The sequence below is a fragment of the Eriocheir sinensis genome, chromosome 10, assembly GCF_024679095.1.
Source record: "Eriocheir sinensis breed Jianghai 21 chromosome 10, ASM2467909v1, whole genome shotgun sequence".
NCBI classification, from domain to species: domain Eukaryota; kingdom Metazoa; phylum Arthropoda; class Malacostraca; order Decapoda; family Varunidae; genus Eriocheir; species Eriocheir sinensis.
This window is the reverse complement of record NC_066518.1, coordinates 1,505,178-1,518,061: the sequence shown is the minus strand read 5'-3', so window position 1 is coordinate 1,518,061 and position 12,884 is coordinate 1,505,178. Positions and strand designations below refer to the sequence as shown.

Genomic DNA, 12,884 nt, shown 5'->3' with positions numbered 1-12,884 from the left:
CACCAACCCTTCCCTCAAATCCCCCACCAAGTCTTCAAATGTTCACAAGTCTGTCCACCAAACTTTTATCTGTGCAGCAATCCATCCACCAACACTATCCTTATCCACGTGCCCACCCACCTACCCTACCACCCTTCACCTGACTATCCACCATCCCACCTTTTGTTCAATCACCAACGCTCGCCGTACAGAACTGTCCGTTTATCAACCCTCACCAGTTAATCCACCTATCCACCAGTTCGTCCACCAATGCCTTGTCTATCCACCACTCCAAAGCCAACTGTTTCCTTGTCCCAATCTATCCACTAAGGCTTGTCCACCAGTTTTTCCAATAACTTTTCCCTTCCACCCGTTCACCCACAAATCCGTTATCCACCACTCTCCTCATTAGTCCACCCATCAACCCTTGCTTATCCACCATGCCTCCACATCTCAGGCAGTCCATCCTTCAACCCATTCACCCATTATTTGCCTGCTCATCCACAAGTCTCCATCTTTCCACATGTCCTTTCACCCACACTCCCTCTATCCTCCAGTCAAAGAGAGAGAGAGAGAGAGGGGGGGGGTCTCTCTCTCTCTCTCTCTCTCTCTCTCTCCCCGCCCCCCGTCATTTCTATTCACCTTTTTCCTTTTGTCTTTCCCGTGAGTGGCTGTAAGGGCGTCTTAATGGTCCATTGTGGGGGTGACACCCTCAGGTAAAGCCATGTTTATATTCTATTGGCCGCAGCTCACGTGTGGCAGACGCCTTTTGTTTAATTTAATTGGCCATATTCTCAAGTTCTCGCTAATCGTTTCGTGGACTGCATTTACTGGGCATTATTTTATTTTTCCTTTTCTTCTTCCTCTTATTCTTATTCTTATTATTGTTATTAGTAGTAGTGGTAGTAGTAGTAGTAGTAGTAGTATATTTTCTGGTGCTCCTTTTCCTGTATTTTCTGCTGGATAATGTGGCCTCTGGCTCTTGATACCAAGTTAACTTATCACTCTTATCACTGAGGCTCAACTATTAATAACGCTGTAATAATTATGTTGATCGTCTTGTCAGGGATAATAACCTCGGTAAATCCATATTATCAGAAGGCCTCTTGGTTGTTTATTCAGCTTAACGTGTTCACCGGCCACCGCCCTACGTCTACCCTATTGTCTTTTTTTTTTCTCTCGTAGAAGTCGGTTTAGTCTTAGCCTGGATAGGTCAAAGGTCAAAAGCAGTAATCCGGATACAACCAAGTCATACAGCTCTGTTTTGTGTGTCTTATGCAAGGATCCAAAAGAGGCGAAGTTATTTATGGAGGCATCCTAACAATGATGATAATAATAACAGTATTGATAATGATAATCATGTTAGCCTACTTCATATCTTGTAGTCAGGATGGCGAGTCACAGTCGCCTCCATCGAAAAGCATTTTAAAAATTTCCATTATAAGAACATAGGAACGTAAGGAGTCTGCAAGAGGCCGGTTGGCTTTTACAAGGCAGCTCCTGTAAGCCTAACCCCACCTTACCTCACTATACATGGATTTATCCAACCTCTTCTTGAATGTTTCTATGGTATCGGCACCCACAACATGGCTGCCAAGTCTGTTCCACTCATCCACCACTCAGAAAACTAAATCAGAAAGGGCAGGTGGTCTACTGAGGTGAATCCTATACTATACTATGCTATCCAGACCATTATAATTAATGACTTAATAAAATCATTCATCACATACACGAAATGATACCTCGGTATTATTAGCATAAGCGCCTCCGTGTTGAAGTGGTTAGCATTCCTAGCTTCGAGTCCGTGGACCCGGGTTCGTATCCCGGCCCGGGCAGTCGGCGAGCGACCCACCCAGCTTTTCATCCTCCCTTTCTGGCTGGCCAAAAAATGGTTATCTGGGGAAGCTTGGGGAAGATAAACTACGGTAGTCCCGGTTGTCACACCTGCCTTGTGTCCCGGGGTAATGGCTTGATTATTACCCTCACAGGCTCAAGTACCAAGGCGACAGAGATGAGTTCCAACGCCACGTGCAGCTGCAGCGTATGCCCACAACTTTACTTGGCACAGCTACAGTGTATGCCCTCTTTACTTTATCTATATAATTATCATCATTATAACTAAGAGTATTATGATCGATGAGGCACACGCTTTAACGATGAACTAGTACCATATACATATATAGATTCACATGATACATATGCTGTGAAGCGGAGGTCCACGAGAGGGGCTTACCTCGGCACTTCCCTTCTCCAGCCTTATCAGTACGGATGAGAACTTTATCTTTGTAAGGCCGCGCGGGTCCTCGCTCAGGTGGTGAGGGACCAGGGTTCATAGATTAAGTAGGGCAGTTGATCGAGTGCAAGATTCAACATATTGCCCCAAAAATGCAACGTTATCAGAATGCGTCAGCGCGGCAAAAGGAGGATGTAAGTCCATAGCAACCAGTGTTATTCTGAGCCACTGAGCCTTATCAGATATTTGCTTTATTATCTAAAGGTTATGAAAGACAGATTAGTTTTTTTGGGCAAGAATAATTCCTTGGTGTATGGATATGGTAAGGGCGTCAGTGTAAAATTAGTCACCTCATCTTGGCGGACCACACCGAGTACCCATTCCCCAAGATCTCGTCTCCCTGGTTATCTCCCCGCCGCCAGACAGCGTGGGAAGATGTGAGAGGAAATAAAAACCTAACCGTCGCTGGCTTCTTTGAAGGTTCACTCCCGATTGTGAGCGGCACGTAGTCAGAGTGTGACGGAAAAAAATCATTAAGCTGTAGGTGCTGTGTTGTCAGCACCGTGGCGGGGGTCAGAGTCCCACGTGTTTATTATTCGGCAGCTAACATTACCTAGTGAGACAAAAAATACACAAGGCTGTAAAGAAACAAGAGGCCAGACGGTCTATGCATGGCAGATCCTTAGAACGAGTTATTTGCCCACTCCCCCCCCCACTCCTATCCATCCTGACCTCTATTAAAAATATACATTCGTATTTGCATCACCTATACATATATCAGGTTTGATTGGTTCCACGCATCCACCACCCTATTCAAAAACCAGTTTTTACCCATTTCGTTCCTGAACCTGAAGTTATTCTATAGGTACCCATTGCTACGTGTCCAAACATTTGTTTTCAGCATAAGTAACTTATTTAAGTGGCTCCCATTGATCTAACTAAACTAAATCGCCTCGCAACCTGCGTCTTTTAGAAGAATGTTATAATTTATTTATATTTTTTTGGGTAATTGTAGTAATCTTTATATGTAGTGGTTTCTATGCCTAGCTATGAATTCGAAGTCCCAGCTTCCATGCATCCCAGCCTTGATAGTCGCCGCTCAGCCTACCTGCCTGCCCATCTTTTCTTTCGGCCTTATCTATAAATGTATAAGCCTACCTGGGGGAAACCTAGGGAAGAGTAAATATGGTTACCTGGCTGTCACACACCCTTGTGTCCCGGGGCAATGGGTTCTTACCCAGGTTCAAGGGCTATCGAGAATAGATGAGTGCCGATGCAACGCACAACTGTAGCTTATGCTCCTAACCTAACCTTTACCTATTAGTAGTATGATGATTATTATATCTAGTAATATTCATTGTATCAGTAGTAATAGTAGTAATATAGTAGTAGTAGTAGTAGTAGTAGTGGTGGTAGTGTTATCATTAAATTTAGATATAATGTGTTTCGTTAGTTGATAGTTCAAGCGATTGTGGTGGTGGTGACGGTGGCTGTGGGGGCGGGAAGTGAGGAGAAGAGCGGCTGGCAGTCTCGAGTGGCCGCAGATAACGCGAGGAGGTGGTGAGTGAGCCATCATCAAATCACGGATCGGGGGCAGCGTTCATTACCGATAACAGATGCTATGCGTTTTAAAGGCTTTCCTATGTGGTCGTTCATTTATTTTTGTTGACTGAGTTATTTAATTCATTATTATTCATCCGCTTTCACACGTCTCGGGATTTTTTTCTTTCTTTTTTGTGTGTGTTTGTTCGTCGCAGTATTGGTGGTTATGCCTCTTTTTTTATCATTGTCATTGTCCTCTGCGCCGTCAATCAAAAGAAAGAAGATAATGGACACACGTTTAATAGCTCGGTCCTGAAGAAGAACATCCAACGAGTGACTTCCTTGTTCACACCGCCAATCTCACCTCACGGAGCGGCGCTACGTCAAGGCCCACTAACGTCACGCATCTCCGCAGACTCACCCTGTCACTCCACCCCTCCCTGCCCCACCGTGCCACCTCCCCGCCCCGATGCCCCGTCACCATCACCCACCCTGCTGTCCTCTCACCATACCCCTCTCCCCCACTGTTTCCACGACATCGCGTCACCACCTCAACTTCATCTCCACTACATCCTCTTCCCCCCCCCGATCACCATATTCCCTCTCGTTGTCCCTTTAAATCCCCCCCCTCCCCCCCAGTCACCACCCCACCTTGTAGCAACCCCCATTTACCTCAATTATGTCACACTCCGCATCATCATAACCATTCACCTCAACCCACAGTAAACCCAAGAAATGACACCCCCATGCGTAGCTATACCCGACGATGCGCCTCTGTCTCTGCTTGCCCGCCTAACCTGACTGCTGCCCGCTAAGTGCTTCATTATGATTACATCTGAAGAAGTGGCAGACCTTTTTTTTCATCGTCTGGCACTCGAGGTACAGGTTATCGACTGAAAACTGTCACGTACGCTAAGGTCTGTGTCACTACCGACTTCGTCCCCTTGACGAAAACTGCATGACCAGAACTTCAAGTATTTATTTTTTATTTTTTACGTGCCAGCCTAAAGCACCGGTAGGCTTTCTTGAGGGGCCTGGATGGTAGTCGGCCCCAGCCCGTCATAGCGCAGGCAAGTGTTTTATAGTGGCGCCATTTTTTCTATGGGTACATCTGTATTTCAAAGCACGCCGGAAATGTTATTTATAGTTTTCATACCCCGTGTTCGGTCAGACGCACCGCGACACACACATCATTGAGTCATAAAAGATTCAAAGGGGTGTTGGACCTATACGAGCGAGTTCAAGTGTCAGTCATCTCTCCACCATATACTTATGTGTGGTTGTTACCTGTTTTTGTCAGTAATAGTTGTTGCCGACTCCTTCCTGTGACCATTACAACTTCTTTGCGACATTTTCTCTCTCCTTCGATCACATCAAAGTTTGGTGCCTTGCCTAGGCTTGTGTGCCTGCAACGGCCAGTAAGAGATGCTTGAGGGATTTGTTTCTTGGAATATATTACGAATTTTGATAAGCGAGAAGTGACTGGCTCCCAGACAGAGCTTTGTGGTGTGCTGATGGGAGGTTATGAAGAATGTTATATAGGTGTTCTGGATAACTTCGTGTATTTGTGCTTCGTAGAGGGCACAATATCCCTCAGAGGACGTATCTTCAATAGCCTGGATAGTGTAAATCTTCTTTATGTTATAACTGTGGAATAGCAGTCACTCGTATAGGAAAATGTTTCGGCCTAGAGTCCACCTGACCCTGTGTTGTAGGTTACAGCTCGTGAAGTACTCGCCAGTTTTTAAGGCAAAGTAAATGAGGAAACCCATAACTGCGCGTCTCGTTTGTCTGGTCTCGGCCCTCCAAGGCACGCCAGCTGAGGGAAGAGGGCAAAGGGTCCAGCTTGTCGAGATGATGCAGCACTTTTGTATGGGGCCCGCTTGTGTATTTGTGTCACCCCTCCTTCCTCCCTCACCTAATGCCCGCCCGATATTATAAACACTTGTTTCTGACAATACTATCTACCTAAACAAAAATTCCTTACATATTTGGCACCTAAAAAACATGTATGCTTAGATAAACCAGACCAGCCTGCCTCCCGGTGCAGCGAGTCTGCCCACCCCCCCGGCACAGGCTCAAAGGCCAAGGAGATGAAGATGAGCAGAGCAACAATGTGCCGCCTACTGTTCGGCGCTCAGGCTCACCCGCGGCGGCAAATCTCAAGTGAAGGTAACTCACAGTGACCGCCAACCCATCCCGCTGCAGGAGGCTCAGAAGGCGATCAGTCACGCGGCCATCCTGGAAAACTTATGACCTTTTTGCTTTTATTGAAGAAAAAAAAAAAAAAAAGCCAGACGAGATCAAGACAAGATTTTTTTTTTCTAGAAAATCACTGAAGGTTGGAATAAATGGCCTATTTAGGGAGTTATAGCAAAATCAGTAAATTTATTGAAGAAAAGAATAGAACCATTGATCAGACATTCAGGGGCTCACGATGAGTCGACGAGGGATTGGTGCTCCAGTTATCCTGCAACAACCGGCCCTTGGTTGGTGGGCGGCGGTGGTTGTGGTAAGGACGATGAAAAGGAAAACCACGACACCTCAGTTATAGCTGCTGCCCAAGAGTTCACGGACTCCTAACAGTGAACATTACAGTAATACATATTGTTAGACGCGACCTTCAAATATTAGCGTTAATAGTGTTTTCACGTCTTCATGAGGAGCTTTGTAAAACGTTTCATGAAGTGCCGTGGATTTCAGAATTCGTGTGGTTTTTGTCCAATTTGTTCAACTTGTCTGGCATTATGCAGAGAGAGAAGAAAAATTGCTAGAGCTGAAACCTAATCCGAAATATTTAACGTGATTAACATTCCACCGATGACACTGTGGCCGCCAGTCATCCATGTCGAAGCCTTTGCGCAATGAAACGTGAATCATTAAACACACACACACACACACACACACACACACACACACACACATATACACACACACACGCACGCACACAAGCAGGCAACAGGGTTAAAGTGCAGTGATATTTCGACCTTTATAGATTTTTTTTCCGTCTCCCACTTGACGCGGAGTGATCAAGGAAGTACAGCGTTTTAGTCTCTCTCTCTCTCTCTCTCTCTCTCTCTCTCTCTCTCTCTCTCTCTCTCTCTCTCTCTCTCTCTCTCTCTCTCTCTCTCTCTCTCTCTCTCTCTCTCTCTCTCTCTCTCTCTCTCTCTCTCTCTCTCTCTCTCTCTCTCTCTCTCTCTCTCTCTCTCTCTCTCTCTCTCTCTCTCTCTCTCTCTCTCTCTCTCTCTCTCTCTCTCTCTCTCTCTCTCTCTCTCTCTCTCTCTCTCTCTCTCTCTCTCTCTCTCTCTCTCTCTCTCTCTCTCTCTCTCTCTCTCTCTCTCTCTCTCTCGCTCTCTCTCTCTCTCTCTCTCTCTCTCTCTCTCTCTCTCTCTCTCTCTCTCTCTCTCTCTCTCTCTCTATATATATATATATATATATATATATATATATATATCTCGTCCTGAGTTCAAATCAGACCACAAATTACACCAAGTCACGTTCATTTCGCTTTCATTATCGTGCAGCAGTTTTATCGCAAATATATCTGGCTTTTTTACGTTTCAAAACCAGCAGTGGAATATATTTAATGCAGCATGTGTTTGTGTGTGTTCATCGCATCCGGGAGGGGCATGGCTTGACGGTGAGACACAAGCAGGGGGCATAGTACAGTAGTATAGATTGACAGCAACCGGCAGACTGGCTAACACGTACAAAGTCCATCGAAGTCTGTATACGCCCACGCTTTCCTTGCAATGTCTTCATCAGGAACATAGCTGGGGGCCTGACTCTTAGAGGGGCCTAAAAGTCACATTAGATCTTTCTAAGGGGACCTCCCAATTCTCCAATGATTCTTTGTTTTATTATAAAGCACAGAATTTGAGACACATTTAGGAAGCCCATGGGGAGGATTTTCAGGTAGACCCCGGCTCAAGTTCTAAGCTCCGTCTCCGTATTTTATCTCATAATATTTTAATGTTCATTTTTTATGTAGGCAGACGGACAAGAAAAGTCAACTGTTTCTTGTAGGCTGTTGTCCACTGTCACTAAATTACTGCGATTATACCCTTGGTGCAATATGTCATTAGGGAAATGTGCAGTAATGAACCAAACCTACGACTGTGCTTGGTGTAGTCACCTCTGTGCATACCATTTATTCCTGTCAATCATCGGGAGGTCATTGAAAGGCTCTGACATGCGTTAATATGTGGAACGGTGACCTATACTTGATGGTCTTTCTCAGAGGGGTAAAGTTTCATCACGAGAGAGAGAGAGAGAGAGAGAGAGAGAGAGAGAGAGAGAGAGAGAGAGAGAGAGAGAGAGAGAGAGAGAGAGAGAGAGAGAGAGAGAGAGAGATTTACATAGAAAACCAGACCACACAGACCCCATGGTCCAGACTAGGTGGTCTGTCCTTAAACCTAAGTGATTCTACATTAATCAGATGGCTCCAAAACTTTGCATTTCAACTCTAGTTAATATTAAGTTGAAATAAGTGATGGTCGAGCTTATTTTTAAAAGAGTCAATCGTGTTACACTTGACCACTGAAGGTGGGAGCTTATTCCATTTTCGCACTACAACGTTGGTGAAGAAATATTTGATGCAGTCTGAATTTACTTGTCTACATTTAAGTTTTATGCCATTGTTCCTCGTTCGCAAAGTGTCATCGATCATAAACAATGTTGATTCATCCACATTCGTGAAACCATTAAGTATTTTAAAACATTCGATCAGTTTTCCTCGGAGGCGACGTTTCTCAAGAGAGAACATGTTAAGGGTGGAAAGCCTTTCTTCGTGGGATTTGTTGCGCAAGGAAGGGATAATTTTTGTTGCCCGACGCTGAGCACCTTCTAATTTAGCAATGTCCTTTGCATTGTGGGGAGACCAAAACTGTACCGCATATTCCAAGTGGGGTCTGACTAAACTATTGTAGAGCGGAAGTATTACATCTTTATTCTTGAATAAAAAGTTTCTTTTAATGAAGCCCAACATTCCGTTCGTTTTACTTGCTGCATCGATGCATTGATGTGAGAATTTGAGGTTTGACGCAATTTTGACCCCCAAGTCCTTAACGCATTGAACGCATTTGAGTTTGCGCCGCGCATTTCGTAATCGAACTTCTTATGAGAGAGAGAGAGAGAGAGAGAGAGAGAGAGAGAGAGAGAGAGAGAGAGAGAGAGAGAGAGAGATGGCAATATAAACTAATAACAATTAAAAACGTATTCGTATAAGTGAAATAATGTAAAGGTAATGTAAATATTTAGTTTAACGTTAAATGATATTCATCTTCCTAAGACAAAAATCACCGCCTCTTTTTTTTTTTAATTACTTGCATTAATTCCTTCTTTTTTCTATAATCCTTTCTTTAGAATTCATTTTTCCTTATTCAGTATTCTTTATTTTTCTGTAGATTTATTTATTCATTTATTCACCCTGCTATCATTCCCTTTTTTTTCACTTTCCTCACCACCTCGAGGCCTTTTTGTCATGGAGCGACCTTTGGTATGGGAGTGACAACAGTCTTAGGGATGGGGAGGGGAGGGGTGAATGCAAGAGTGTGGCAGGAGGAAAGAGGCCTTGAGGGATTTTTCTTGGTGTGATTCGTGTCACCCTCCTACCCCAACTCCCACCACGCCTTCGTCAGCACCCCGAGGTTGTGCGTCAGCGGGCGACCTCTGGCACAGCAGTGACGAAGTAAGCGGCTAAGCGGGGCCGAGGGTGACTTCCCTGCGGTATGGGAGTGGGTGGGCGTCAGGAGTGAGTGGTGGGTGTCGTCGCCTGCCTCGGAGTACAAAGTCCACCTCCGCCGCGCCGACAACATGAGGTCGCCCCGCACTTCGCAGCCACCAGTGTCTGCCGGCTACAGCAGCAGCAGGTAGCGCCACTTTCTCTCCCACAGTGCTTTCCCCTCCCGCTTATTTCCCCTTTCTCTCACACGTGTTAGTAGAAGTAAGAGATCGTGACTTATTATTGCTGTGGTGTTCCAGTGTGCGTGAATAGTCTCCGGCGTGCGTGTGTACATCATTTATGACCGATCAACAGTCGCAGCCAGGTTCTGGAACCTTATTCTCGGGCGAGGACGAATGATTGTTTTGTATCATATCTACTATTTCTATGTGGTCCTTCGGGCGAAACCGCTTTTTATACATACCCCGGAGTGGTGGTTGTGTAGAGTTACTTCAGTTCGCATGAATCACCCAAGACTTTCTTTATCAAAATACAAAACCTGAATGCAAAATACCATAGCTTCATCCGCGGGTAAGAACAATGGCTATCTCATTTTAGGGGACTCATTTTGTGGAGGCTTCATTTGCACTGAACAAAGCGGCCTCCTGCGTCCGTCCGCAGCCATACACGAGTAGGCATCCTGACGTCTTGGAGCGTCGCGCCAAGACGCAAGTATCAGGCGGCAATGGACTTACACTCAGCATCTAAAGTGCTCCCATGAGGAGTGTTACTGCATGGGAAGTCTATTTGTCTTAATGATAACTTGTTCCAATGACTCACGTACTAACAGAATGAGTTGCCATTCTTGGTTTTTATAGTTATGAAGATCATTGAACAACTTAGTGCGTGGGTTTGCGTGAGAAACCAGACCCACTTGTCCTCAGACGTCAGTACAGGGCCACGGGCAAGCTGTAAGTAAAGATTTATCGAATAATACAAAGTAGGTAAGTACAAGTGTATTTCCAGCCCTCTGTCATGTGGCATCGATTCATTAATTGACTGATTGCTTAATTGTGCAGATAACCTTGGCGCCGTAACAGCCATTTTCTTATGGCGGAGGGTTCAGAATCGAGGGTAGCCTACACGTGGGGAAGAAAGACTGAAGATTTACTTCTGGTACCCGTGGGAAGGATACTGTAGATTTACTTCCTCAGCTGGACGAAAGGTCTCATTTTCAGTTTACTTCATAAATATTATTAGTTTTTATTGTAAATGTTACCTGTTCCACTTCTTCATTCGGTATGTAAGAAAGAAAAAAAAGAGTAAACAACGTCCATCATCCTAGGACTCGTCTCCGTGAGCTGCTTTGGCGCACCTGTCTGCTGTCCTTCCCTGTGTTTACACCTCAAATGCCAGACAATGACCTTTTCTTTTCTTTTATTTACTTTGTTTTTGCCTTCAGTGGAGAATATCAAGAGAGGAGCGGTAAAGGTGAATGAGGACACATGCCCTAAAAAAATCTTCCTCCCTGACAATGGAAGCGGCGGTGAGGCAGGCTGTAATCACCGTGCCTCCTGATAGCGGAGATAAATGTGCTTGTAACCCGCCTGTGCTGTCCTGGGCAGGGTGGCGTTGCGATAGGCTGTCTTTGTGCGGGGTTTTTTTCTCCCGTTGTTACCAGTGGAGACAGTCAAGCGTGGACGATGCCCCCCAGCACACCACACTCACGTGACACGAGGCAATACGAATTGTTATTAGTCTTGTTGTTGCGCCGCCACTTATCAGAAACATATCTCCCGGGAAGATAGCGTAGAACTCCCACCAAGAGAGCAACATTGTAAGAGCTAACTAGCCACTTAGGTAAAGAAGTAAAGTTGAGGGTGTACGCAATAGCTGCGCGTGGCTGCGGTGTTCGTCTCCGTCGCATTGACCCTTGAGTCTGTGCACATGGTAGGAAGAGCCCACTACCCCGGTACATAGGGTCAGTGTAACAACAGCAAAAATAAATATTTGCTGACAAGATGGTGTCAAGCCCAAATCAATATTTATACACATGAATGACAGGAGCTGATCAAATGACACCAGGCGATAGAGTTATGAGCATAAATATAAGAATCTTGCGGGAAGCCAGTCAACCTACACAGGGCAGCTTCTCTTAACTCATCATCATCTGTTCTCCATATCTACGAAATGACCTAACATTCCCTGGGATGTACCTGTTTATAGACACTAAACACGCGGTCTCTCAAAAGAAACAATGAACAAATTAATACGATGTCACAGCAAGAATGGCATCTGTTTCTCCAAACCGTTGAAACAAGTTTGGAAAAGTATTGTTGTCAGTTGTAATAATACTACGTTTAATTAATAAAAAAAAATTATAGTGCTTGCTCCCGAAACATGTATAACATATCTTGGCCTTGATTATTTTGTTTTTCGTTAAAAGCTACACTGATACAAAAACTATGAAGTGCGAGTCTCATGTTGTTGTTCTGTCAGTTAAATAATTATATATGAACTCCCGTTCATTTATTACAGGAACCACAGTGGCAGAAGAATGACCGAGGCTGAAACTCCAACGCAGCAGCAGGCGGCCAGCAGGGAGGGCCAAAAGCTGGCCGTGGCCGATCTGCAGGCGGTGAAGTGGGTAGCTGCGCAGGGCGGCGTGCGGCGCTCCTACGACGCCCTGTCGCCGCGCTACAAGGCCCTGCGGCAGACCACCGTCCTCGGCTGGTTCATCGTCTTCTACGAGGTGAGGAATTCATTGTTTTAAACTTGATATTGAAGTTGGTCACATACGCATAATCGCAATTTACTGACTAACACATGAACGTATAATATTTCTTTACAAACACTAACTTACAACACGGTCCCTTATTTTCAATATGCTGGAGTCTCAGAGCTAGAGCAAAATGATAAGAATACGCCACAGACCATGCTGCTGATGCGTACAATATTTTATTCACGAGGTAATAATAATGGTAATACTAGAAACGATGATAATGAGAATAAGAAAAAATAAGAATATGGATAACAATGATAAGAATTATGATAATGATAATGAAAACGTTATTAACAATGATAACTATGAATAATAATAATAATAATAATAATAATAATAATAATAATAATAATGGTTATAATAATCATAACATTTTTCTTTCCTAATCAGGCATTTTTAAATACCTCTACTAACATAATTATGCACTTATTATCACAACCGATCATAATAATAATAATAATAATAATAATAATAATAATAATAATAATAATAATAATAATAATAATAATAATAATAATAATAATAATAATAATAATAATAATAATAATAATGAAAGCAACAACAACATAAATTCAACCTCTGTTTCAACTATACAACTCCTTCATCCTCCATTACCACCACCATCACTAACACTCCCGCCCTCCACCCCTTTGGTCAGTCCGTGGCGGTGTGGTGGTGGACGTTCC

The 12,884-nt window shown here is 44.2% G+C and overlaps 1 protein-coding gene across 2 annotated transcripts in view; it reads left to right on the top strand.

Moving 5' to 3' along the window:
- Nucleotides 1-9,463: 9,463 nt before the first annotated feature.
- The window catches only part of LOC126996421 (uncharacterized), a 17,594-nt gene continuing 14,173 nt past the window's right edge, over nt 9,464-12,884 (top strand). Inside the window, exons 1-3 of one of the 2 annotated variants that reach the window (XM_050856831.1) lie at nt 9,464-9,624; nt 11,955-12,168; nt 12,857-12,884. The exon at nt 12,857-12,884 is cut by the window's right edge and continues 101 nt beyond it. In XM_050856831.1, the coding sequence (XP_050712788.1) occupies nt 9,569-9,624; nt 11,955-12,168; nt 12,857-12,884 (298 nt within the window). In that variant the 5' untranslated portion in view covers nt 9,464-9,568. Of the gene's footprint in view, nt 9,625-11,104; nt 11,155-11,954; nt 12,169-12,856 lie in introns of those variants that run through there. The other variant, XM_050856832.1, reaches the window with a different exon arrangement.